The sequence below is a fragment of the Microcaecilia unicolor genome, chromosome 1, assembly GCF_901765095.1.
Source record: "Microcaecilia unicolor chromosome 1, aMicUni1.1, whole genome shotgun sequence".
Lineage (NCBI taxonomy): Eukaryota > Metazoa > Chordata > Amphibia > Gymnophiona > Siphonopidae > Microcaecilia > Microcaecilia unicolor.
In genome coordinates this window covers 561,124,339-561,136,664 of record NC_044031.1, presented here as the reverse complement: position 1 = coordinate 561,136,664, position 12,326 = coordinate 561,124,339, and the positions used below count along the sequence as shown (strand labels likewise).

The 12,326-nt window shown below is 45.1% G+C and overlaps 1 protein-coding gene across 1 annotated transcript in view; it reads left to right on the top strand.

Moving 5' to 3' along the window:
• The window catches only part of ANGPT1 (angiopoietin 1), a 480,502-nt gene that overhangs the window by 280,166 nt on the left and 188,010 nt on the right, over window positions 1-12,326 (top strand). The window contains exons 2-3 of the mRNA XM_030190200.1: window positions 4,052-4,207; window positions 6,456-6,577. Coding sequence (XP_030046060.1) covers window positions 4,052-4,207; window positions 6,456-6,577 — 278 coding nt within the window. The remainder of the gene's footprint in view (window positions 1-4,051; window positions 4,208-6,455; window positions 6,578-12,326) is intronic.

Here is a 12,326-nt window from a genome sequence, read left to right as displayed (position 1 = left end):
TGGAACAAGCATTTAGATGGGGGAGGGGGCAGGGCAGGCATCAGTGAGAGGATTTGAAATCCCCACCATGGAAGGATACGGCAAGTGTTCTAACCACTCAGCCACCTTCTTCTTTGAGTAACAATCCATCCTAGAATTGAAAAACCTGTGTTCCTGAGGAGCCAAGTGCAAAATGCATGGGGGTGGGGGTGGGGGTGGGGGGTCAGGCACCAGTGACAGGATTTAAACTCCCTACCACAGAAGGATAAGGCAAGTGCTATTTTCTCTTGCTCTCTATTCCTGATGAACAGGACACCTATGATGTAAGCTGCTTCTGCATTGGGAAGCCATATCTTGTCAGAACAGCAGCTGGAAGTTTCTAGAATTGGGGAAGCTTATTCAAAGCTTTGGGATGGAGCATCACACATTTATATGAGGGGTCCTCAACAGAGCCTGCCCCCTTTCCTATTGCTGTCTAATTTCAGTGGCTTACTGCTGATTTGGTCTCAGCAGCAGCGGGATGTGGGTACTGGACTTTGCTTTCTCAACCACATGTTCTCATCTTTGGTGGCACAGAGATTCCTTCTGTAGAAACAGGCTTATAATTGGGGGCTGAGACAGAGCTGCCAAGTTACCCATTCCAGGAAGAGGAGTATTTGGCTGGTTCTGTTGTTATACTTACATCCCAAAGCAGTGTAGTATTTGTAGTCCCTGATTCTATCCATTGTAATCAGTGCTGCAGGTCCCATAATGCACCATGATGAGGCTGGGGGAAATCCAGGACTATCCAAAAAGTCTCCATCCTGGAACAAACAACTTGGCTGATCTGGGGAGAGGCTGTTCTAAGCTCTACACTATCTCATCTACTATGTAACCTACCTAATCTGTCATCTGAAGGTATTTTTGAAGATCAATATGTTCAGGTCAGAAAATGAGATTTCCAGTTTCTAATGGTCTGGGAAAACATTTCTTTGAGACATTTATCAGATGGCAACAAGGTTAACTCCCTCTCTCATTCACCCTCACACCTGGGATTTCCCAAACACACATCCTCCATGGGAAGACTTACCACTGAGACAATAGGGCAGGGCCCGAGGATCCAAGGCAGTAGGGGGACCCACTTTCTCCTAGCTTCTTCCTTTTTTGGTAGGTGGTGAGGGGCCCATGTTCCTTTCTGCCCCAAGGAGCCCAGCTTGGGGTTACCATTTGACTCCAGAAAAAGGAGGACACATTGATCCAGTCCGGGTTTTGATTCCATTGAAAGCAATGGAAGTAAAACCCAGACTGGCTCAATCTGTTTTCCTTTTTCTGGAGCCATATAGTAACCCTAGCTCACTGTCAGTCTGCCCTTGGATGGGTCTGTTCCCCAAAGCAAAATCTCTTTCTCCATTACTCTAGCCAACTGACATGGTTAAGAAGTGCATGCTGAGCAGCTGCTGCAGTGCGACTTGAACCCCACTCTGTAGCATCAAAGATCAGTGTGCTAGCCATTACACCACACTACATAGACAGCAATTAGCCCACTTATTAATGGGACAGCTCTCAGCACAGTAGGGATTGTCTGGACAACTGTGACCTAGAAGCCCCCCCCCCCCCAAATTGAGAGCAACACCCAGCTCTTCTCATCAACTGAGACAAATGCCCATGTCGGATTGTTCTGAGGAATTGAAAAACATGGTTGGAAAAACATTAATATATCAGAACCCCAAGTTACAGGAACAGGTTAGTCCAAAGGAAAGGTAGTCTGTTGAAAAGGAAGTCTAAGTCCAAGGCACCGTAAATAGAATAGCGTCTAAAGCTCAGATGTGCATCATTCCAGGAGACATGGGCATTTACGCCAACGAGAACTTGGTGTAAATGCCGGCATCCAAATTTCTGTGCAGAGCACCAAGTTCTGTAACCACATGCATAGAATTTAGGAACCTCAGAACACCCCCTTTCCAGATGTGCATGGTAGAATTTACATGAACCAGCTTATTGAATATGCTTATGAAGTAGTGCGCATAAATTCTACTTAGTCTCAATTAGTGTGAATAATTGCTTGCTGTTGACAGGTTAACAAATTAAGTTATGCACATTATATGGAATATGCCTGGATTTGTGCATGCAATTTTAGGTGCGCTATATAGAACCTGGGAGTTAGTGTCTTAATGTACATTGCCATTGATTCTCTATATAAGTATTTCATTTACTTTTTCATCCCTTTGATGCTAATATTCATAACAATTAACAACTTTTTTTTAGTTTTTTAGTCAAATAACTTATCTCATCTGAAGGCCACCAGATGAGATATGACATCTGACTAAAAAATAAAAACACTTTGATAATTATTATAAATATTAGCATCAAAGGGATGAAAAAGTAAATGAAATGCATATATAGAGATGTAATGGCAGTACACATTAACCCCCCCTGTTTACTAATGCCAACACTGTCCATTCACTTTGAATGGGCTATGGCTGTATTGCCTTGTGGCAGCCACTAGCATGGCTTAGTAAACGGGGGGGGGGGGGGGGGGGGAGGGGGGGTAGACACAAAAATATTAATGGACCAGTGGAGATTTTAGCAATTTTTATGGGTTTGAAGCATACCGATTGTGCTCTGAGGATCCATTTCTTATATATAATAAAAATTGTTAGTAGTTGATATATTATCTCTCTATATAAAACGCACCTCCAACATTCTAATGAAGCCTCTGTTAGCCAACATTCTAAAGTGAAGGGGGTGAGATCGCATTGTGTCTGCCCCGCCCACGCGTCAAACGTGATGACGTCGAGGGCGGAGCAATGACACTCAACCAATCGCAACGCTCGGCAGCGAAGCGTCAGGGAAGGAGGCGGCGCTCCCGACGTCTAGCCTTCCCTTCGCTGTGTTCCGCCTTCTTCTGACGTCAAGGATGATGTCAAAAGAAGGCGGAACACAGCGAAGGGAAACCTAGACGTCGGGAGCGCCGCCTCCTTCCCTGACGCTTCGCTGCCGGAACCGGCACGGAGGTAAATTTGAAAACAAGAAAAAAAAAAACAAAACAACCATGTTGGGGGGAGAGAAGAGGGTGGCCACTAAAGAACAACAATGGGAGCGGGAGGGCAGGGGAGAAACGACAGCATGGATGCGAAGGGGGGGGGGGGAAGAAGAGGGCGGCCCAGGCTGGGACATGGGAGAGAGAGGAGCATGGATGCAAGGGGGGGTCATGAAAGGGAGACAGGGGACTTGCTGCAAAAGGATGAATGGAGGCGGCAGGGGACAGAGGAGCATGGATGGGCATGGATTGGGATGGCAGGGCTCAGGAAGAGAGGGCAATTGCTGGAAAGGGATGAATGGAGGGGGCAGGGGACAGAGGAGCGTGGATGGGCATGGATTGGGAGGGCAGGACTCAGGGAGAGAGGGAAATTGCTGGATAGAGATGAATGGAGGGGACAGATGGGCATGGATGGATATGGATTGCAGAGCAGGCCTCAGGCAGAGAGGGGAAATGCTGGATAGGGAAAAATGGAGGGGCCAGGTGACAGATGAGCATGGATGGGCATGGATTGGAAGGGCAGGACTCAGGGAGAGGGGAATTGCTGGATAGGGATGAATGGAGGGGACAGATGGGCATGGATGGATATGGATTGCAGGGCAGGCCTCAGGCAGAGAGGGAAAATGCTGGATAGGGATGAATGGAGGGGGCAGGGGACAGAGGAGCATGGATGGGCACACACACACACACTCTCTATCACACTGTGTCTCACATACACACTTGCACACACTCTCATTCTCACACACACACTCTCTCACAAACACACTCTCTCTCTCACACACTCACACTTTCACTCTGACTCTCACAGTCACTCTCACATACACTCTCCCAAACATACACACTCCGAGGAAAACCTTGCTAGCGCCCGTTTCATTTGTGTCAGAAACGGGCCTTTTTTACTAGTTGGTAATAAATTAAGTGGCATAAGTAAATATCTCATTCAACTCTTAAAGATCCATAAACATTGCTTTCAGAATTTATGTTCTCTCTATTAAATGTTAAAAATCAAAATCTGTTGCCTTTCTAAACCAACTTAATTTTTTTTCCTTATAGCTCGAGAACTACATAGTGGATAACATGAAGTCTGAGATGGCCCAGATGCAGCAGAATGCAGTGCAGAACCATACAGCCACCATGCTTGAGATAGGAACTAATCTACTAAGTCAGACAGCGGAGCAAACAAGAAAACTTACAGATGTTGAAACTCAGGTATTTCCCCCAGGGCCACGTTCAAACAAGCTGAGATATTCATCAATCTCTTTCATTCCTGACTGCAAAACACAGCAGAATTCGACAGTGCACATGAGGGAACATATATTTTGTAACTAGGCCTGGCATAACACAGAAATAATAACCAGACTTTATCATGAATAATAGCTTTGACTTAAAGAAGGTGGGTACACTGATGGTTACTTGTGTTCACAGGGAAAGAAAATAAACAGCATTATTCTTTGATTTGGAAATTGTGAAATCACTATGTTAAGTAATATAGGTTTTGGTTAAAATGGAACAGATATATACTATATGTGGAGGAACATTTTTGATATGACGTCTAAGTCCAACTATGGACGTTTTCCAAAAATGTCCAAAATCTGAATAGAAAAGAAGGTCATTTAAAAAAAAAAGTCTATTTTTTTTTCAAAAGTACTTTTTGAACAAGGTTTTGTGACTTGGAAATGTTGTTTTTTGGTCCATTATAAAAATAAAAAAAAAAGTCCAAGTGCAAAATGCACAAAATCAAGCCTTTGGGATGTAGGAGGTGCTAGCATTTTTAGTAGACTAGTCCCCCAGACATCCCAAAAGATAAATAGAGCACCCTAGGGGGCACTGCACTGGACTTCAAAAATATGCTCCAGATACACATCTCACCATTGCTTCCTTATTTTGTCTGCTGAGCCCCCCCCCCCCACCCCCACCAAAACCCATTACTCCCAACTGTACACCACTATAGTAGCCCTTATGAGTGGAGGGGACACCTATATATGGGTGCAGTGGGTTTCTGGTGAGTTTTGGAGGGCTCACACTTTCCACCACAAATGTGACAGGTACAGAGAGATAGGGACCTTAGTCCCCCAAGCCATGGTGCACTGCACTAACCACTACACCAGTGGCATAGCTATGTGTGGCCTGAGGGGGCCTGGGCCCCCATAGATTTGGCCCTGGCCCCCCTGCCGACGATCCCCTTGAACCCCTCTCCCGCCACCAACTCTCCCCCGCCGTCGCCACCTGCCTCGCTGCCGCATCAGATACCTTGTTTGCTGGCGGGGGTCCCCGAACCCCGCCAGCGAAAGAGAGTCTTCTTCAGCGCCAGAGTAGCGCCTTCGTTCAACGAAGTTCCTGGTGCGATCAACTGTTTCGACGCCTTACGTGATAATGCCATGATGCATGTTATTAATAGATTCCAGTCCATTAAATATGAATTATGCCCCCTGATATTCAGTCGGCAGCACAGAGCTTTTTGCTGCCTGCTGCCAGCATCATTCCCAGATATTGAATGCCAGGCTCTGTCCGGACTTCGGCATTGAATATTCTTTTTTTTTTTTTGAGCTGGCTAACACGTGAGCCAGTTAATTCAGCCCTTGACCGCATATGCTAAACTGCTTAAAGATAGGACTGCTATTTATGTGGCCTGATTTAAGCAACTTACTTACATGGTGAGAGGATGAATATTGACACTTAACCCAAGTTCACCCCTAGAATGCCCATAAGTTAGCTGCTTATGAATTTGGTGCTAACCAGTCATTTTCAGTGGAGACATCTGCTTTTACAAAAGTGCGTAAACACCAATGCGTATCCAGTGCATCCCAAATCGGCATTACTGCCCGGCTGCCATGTGCCTTGGGTGGTAATTCCGAATTTGGAGTGTACTGAAAACACGCAGTAGAAAATAATTTTCCAATTTCTTCTGCGGAGGGCGTTCCCGCTGGTAATCGGTAGTTGGAACATGCTGGATGGCTACCGCGTAGGTAATATGTGAATCCTTACCACTAAGTCAATGGGTGACATTAAGGGCTAAGGCCATAAATAGACATGCCCTGGTTTTCATTTTCCTGCATGTCCATTTTCCAGCCCAAAAATACCCCCCTTTTTTTCCAGACGCGGCAGAGAAATGGTTCAGCGCATGTCTAATACCCACACCCACACTACCGCGGGCCACTTTTTGGTGCGCCTTTGTGAAAGGACCCCTAAGTGTCTCTGAAATTGACCAGATAGCCACAAACAAGTGATTTAACCGGTCGGCAGCCATTTCTGGATAGTTAAACCATTTTGAGTATTGACTGGCTGGTAAATAATGTGTGATAGTATATGTTAGAGCATGGCAACGTGGTAGCACCTTTTGCTGAATATGGCCTTTAATTTCTTTCCTGTCTGGATTCCATGCCACATGTTATATAAATTCTTCAGTTCATGAGAACCTCAGGCTATCACCAGTTTTCTTTCCTCTGTATGTTTCAAGGTTCTCAATCAAACATCTCGGCTTGAAATTCAACTGCTAGAAAATTCTTTATCTACCTACAAACTGGAAAAGCAGCTGCTTCAGCAAACACACGAAATTCTGAAAATTCATGATAAAAACAGGTAAGAAGGAATTTTCTCACAGCATATATACATTTACTCTATTAGAAGCTTCACGTCTTCATTTCCCCGTAGTATTGAGCCCTGCATGTACAGTAACGTTACAGGCTTTTCTATATTATACCTGGGGGCAAAGTCTTGTGAGGAATCAGTCCAGTTGGAATGAAAACTCATCAGTTTCTAGTTATTTTGCAGCTGCGGCTGACTTGGCTGACTCTTGCTAATTGCGGCACTGTTTTTGTGCTGTCAAAACCCATTTACTGAAAAATGCAATAGCCCACTAGATAACTGTAGAATGATAATGACTGTTGATTACTATTCTAAACTATAATGTACATTTAGGGGACACTTTTTAAAACTATTTACTTGCATAAAACAGTTGTTTATGTGAGGAATCAACTTGTTTTGACATTTCCTGAGCTTTAAGCAAGTGAAAGAATGCTATCGCGTACATACTTTCACCCATGGCTAATAGATGGTTTCCTGGGGGCAGTGACGAGACAGAGTTTGTGTTTCCATGAATACTTGTGGATTTTCTGAAATATGCATTTAGATGGGCAGAGAGATTTGGTACATACTAAATAACAGATACAACTTTGAGGGGTTTTCTGAGGGGTACTTTTAAAGGAAAAGTGTGCATGTACTATCACTTTCCCTTTAAAAACTGGTGTAGCATATGTGATTACTGGCTGCGCAAATTATAGTTGAGCCTCTTCACAAAATTTGCATATTATTTATGTATTTGTTTTTCAAATGTGATATCCACTATCTTGTTAACGCTGTGCACCAGTTAGAATATTAAACCATAAAACATAACCATTCCCTTCACAACAACTCATCTGAAGTGCTATATATTCTTCTAACAGTGGCGTTTCAAAGTATACAAACTTTCTCATTCTGCAGCTCATTTCACTAAGGGGCACATTTTCAAAGCACTTAGACTTACAAAGATCCACAGGTTACTATTAGGCTTATTTTCAAAAGAGAAGGGCGCCCATCTTTCGACACAAATCGGGAGATGGGCGTCCTTCTCCCACGGTCGCCCAATCGGAATAATCGAAAGCCAATTTTGGGCATCCTCAACTGCGTTCCGTCGCGGGGACGACCAAAATTCATGGGGGCATGTCGGTAGTGTACCGAAGGTGGGACTGGGCATGCTTAACACATGGGCGTCCTCGGCCGATAATGGAAAAAGAAGGGCGTCCCTGACAAACACTTGGCCGACTTTACTTGGTCCTTTTGCTTTTACGACCAAGCCACAAAAATGTGCCCTAAATGACCAGATGACCACCGGAGGGAATTGGGGATGACCTCCCCTTACTCTCCCAGTGGTCACTAACCCCCTCCCACCCCCAAAAGGTTTTTTAAATATTTTTCCAGTCTCTATGCCAGCCTCAAATATCATACCCAGCTCCATAACAGCAGTATGCAGGTCCCTGGATCAGTTTCAGTGGGTACTGCAGTGCACTTCAGGCAGGTGGACCCAGGCCCATCCCCCCTACCTGTTATACTTGTGGTGGTAAATGTGAGCCCTGCAAAACCCACCACAAACCCACTGTACCCACATCTAGGTGCCCCCCTTCATCCCTAAGAGCTATGGTAGTGGTGTACAGTTGTGGGGAGTGGGTTTTGCGGGGGGGGGTTAGGGGCTCAGCACACAAGGTAAGGGAGCTATGCACCTGGGAGCTTTTTCTGAAGTCCACTGCGGTGCCCCCCTAGGGTGCCCGGTTGGTGTCCTGGCATGTGAAGGGGACCAGTGCACTATGAATGCTGGCTCCTCCCATGACCAAATGGCTTGGATTTGATCGTTTCTGATATAGCGTCCTCAGCTTCCATTATCGCCGAAAATTGGGGACGACCATCTCTAGGGGCGACCATCTCTAAGGTCTACCTAAATGTTGAGATTTGGACGTCCCCGACCGTATTATCGAAATGAAAGATGGCCGCTCATCTTGTTTCTATAATACGGGTTTCCCCGCCCCTTCGTGGGGATGTCCTGCGAGGACGTCCTCAGGAAAACTTAGCCGCCCCATTCGATTATGCCCCTCCACATAACTTTGTAAGTCTAAGGGGCCCTTTTCCTAAGTCGCGTAAGCATCTATGCGCGCCCAATGAGCGACAAAATGTGGCTCTTGCGGTAATTTCATTTTTGGCACGCGACCAATATGCGCGTCTGTAAAATAATTTTTATTTTCGGCCTGATGCTATTGTACACGTGCTTAGTGGCATTTGGCGCATGTAGCCCAAAAAAACAAAAAGGCAATCGATGTAAAAGCTCCAAGATGGAAAAGATAAAAGCAGATCAATAAGGTGTAAATGGACTTTTATTCATGCAAATAGCAATCTTCTCGTATCGCCCAACACTGGGCGTAGGGCTATCTTGTCAATTAAAATGGCACACAAGTATGTAAAATGTCAACCAGTGATAGTGAGAGGAGTTCATACACGTCACTCTATCAGCTACAAGGATTTTAATTCTGCGATAACATCTGTGCTGGTTTTTTTCAACGTGGACACTACCAACAGTTGGCTGACGTTTTACATACTTGTGTGCCAGTTTAATCCACAAGATAGACCCTGAGGCAGCACCTTTTGGGCGAAACACGGCCAGTGTCAGGCGATATTTGGTGCATGTAAGTCATTACCGCCTGGTTACTTTACCGCTAGGTCAAGGTCTCAGACCCAAAATGGACATGTGGCAATTTTCATTTTGCCGTACATCCATTTTTGGCAAAAATTTAAAAGGGCATTTTTTGAAGGTGCACTGAAAAATTATTCTGCGCGCGCCCAAATCCCGTATCTACACTACCGCAGGCCATTTTTTCAGCACGCCTTTGTAAAAGGACCCCTCAGTGCTTTGAAAATATTCCTCTGTGATCTTTCAAGATATAGTTTGAACCTTTAGTGAAATAAGCTGCAGAATGAGAAAGTTTGTCCACTTTGAAACGCCGCTGTTAGGAGAATATATAGCACATCAGCTGTGATAGATCTGTGAAAGATGTAAAATTCTGTCTGATACAAGCAAGTTCTGTTTTAAAGTTATAAGGCTTGAATTTTGCTAAGAAGATGTCAAAGTTTGCGAGGCAGTAATACTGTTATGAAGAGGATATTGTGGAACACAAGCAAGCTCTATTGAGACTGAAAGTTTTTTCTAACTTTTTTTTTAATAAATATTTTTTAACTTGTCGGTAAAGAATTAGTTTAATTGTCTTACTTGTTTTGTAGGAGAGATGTTTTTGTATTAGGATACTATCTGGATAGTGTCTAGGCAGTCTGTAAGGATTTTCAATGACACTAAGGGGACAATTCTATAAATGGCGCTCGAAAATTGGCACCAGAAAAGATCAGCACTAAGCGCTATTCTATAAAGGTTTCATTCCCTTTATACAACAGTGCATAGTACTGATTCCCATGCACAACTCTGGGCACCAGACTTACGCCCAAGTTGGGTGCCGAGATCCATTCAGTGGCATAGCTACGTGGGGCCAGGGAGGCCTGGGCCCCCGTAGATTTGGCCCTGGACCCCCCTGCCGATGACCCTCTCAACCACCCCTCCCACCGCCAACCCTCCCCCACCGTCACCGTGGGCTACCTTTGCTGGCGGGGGACCCCAATCCCCACCAGCCGAGGTCCTTTTCTTCCCGCAAAGGCTTTGTTCTGTTTTTGACGTCCTGCACGTACAGAAACAGAAACAGAATGAAGCCTTGCGCGGGAAGAAGAGGACCTCGGCTGACGGGGATTGGGGTCCCCTGCCAGCAAAGGTAGGCAACGACAGTGGTAGCGGGGGAGGGCTGGCGGTGGGAGGGGGGGTCAAGAGGGTCATCGGCGGGAGGGGGGTCGTCAAAGTTGGTGGTGGTGGCGGGGGAGATCGGCAATGGCAGGGGTAGTCGGCGGCACTGGGTGGGGGGCTAAAATGTGCCCCCTCACCTCAGGCTCTGGACCCCCCCTCCCGCCGAAGTCTGGCTACACCCCTGGATCCACTATTCTATAGCACTGAGCCCAACTTTTCAGAATGTCTCTGACTTGTCCATTCCCTTCCATTGGTCATGCCCCCTTTTAGGTTACTCGCTGCAGGATTTAGGTACCCAGTCAGATTTGAATGCAAATTCTAATTGTTCTTAAATAATGTCAGTAGTGGGTTGTTATCATCCAGTTATTGATGGTTAACAGCTTGTTAGCCAATTAAGGGATCCTTTTACTAAGGTGCGCTGAAAAATGGCCTGCGGTAGTGTAGATGTGGGTTTTGGGTGCACGCAGAATCATTTTTCAGCGCACCTATAAAAAGGCCTTTTTAAAATTTTTGCCGAAAATGGACGTGCGGCACAATGAAAATTGCCACGCGTCCATTTTGGGTCTGAGACCTAACCACCAGTCATTGACCTAGTGGTAAAGTCTCACGCGGCAACTGGGCGGTAATGACCTACGCGTGCAAAATGCCACGGCGCTCATAGCTACTTAAGCACACAACTGTGGAACGCATTACCAAAAGCCTTAAAAACAACATACGAGCACCTAAACTTCTGGAAATCACTAAAAACTAACCTGTTCAAAAAGGCATACCCCATCGATCCAACTTAAATGCCTGATCCCTGCAACACAACATAACTAAAGTACGTAATGGACAAAACCCTACTCTTCCGTTAGACGATTCTCTAATGTGGCTGTGCCACATGAACTTTATCTTATCACAACATCACTTTGCATTTGTTCTCACTGGAGTCTGCAAATGCCTCTCCGGAACTATGCAAGCCACATTGAGCATACAAATAGGTGGGAAAATGTGGGATACAAATGTAACAAATAAATAAATAGCTGACGCGTGCCATAAAATAAAAAAATATTTTTTGGGCCCACGTAGCTGATGCGTGCCAAAAATGAAATTACCACAAGGGCCAAGTGGTAGCTGGGTGGTAATTCAGAAGTGGCATGCATTGGGTGCGTGTAGGCGCTTATGCGGCATAGTAAAAGGGCCCCTAAGTTGCAAATTTGGGTTCCCAAATCTGGTTACAATATTTGAGGGTAATCCATGTAATGCCATTTAAGTTATCTCTATTAGGATCACCCCCCCCCCCCCCAAATATATTTGCAAACTTATGGTCTGACCCTGCCTTTAGGTCTACCATGCACTCACTTAGAAAAACATCTCTGAAACAACTGTACAACATTGCCTTAGCATGCAACAGTGTGAACTTGACTGACAAACCAGTCATGTGCTGTAACTTGCAAATAAATGTATCTAAATCCACCATTCCTTCCTTCAGAATGACTGCAGCTTTAACTAATGGTGTGTGGCTTCTATACTGGCAGTCTCAGGGCATGGGGAGTTCCTTCATGCAGAGCACTCCTGCTGAGACATCCTTTTGGCTTATATCCTGACAAACTGAATGCATCATTTCTCTGCATGAAAAAGGATTTGTGGCCTCAGTAGCAACTCTTCTACCAGTTAATAATTTGAAAGTAGCTCATGTTATACTGCCATTTATTCATAAGTAAAAGCATTCATGGGAAACTATTAGGATCTTTTACGACTTGATAATGGTGATGTTCAATCTGCGCCTCTTAATCACCCTCACTTCAACTGTTTTACAGCACAGAAACAGAAAAGTAGAATCAATTGCTGTACTCATAGCAGTTTACTATTAAACAAGTTGCAATATAAGGTCAGCCCATGGCTTATGCTCTAGCATTGCACACATAAGAACGTAAATAGCCATACTAGGTCAGACCAATGGTCCATCTAGCCTAGTATCCT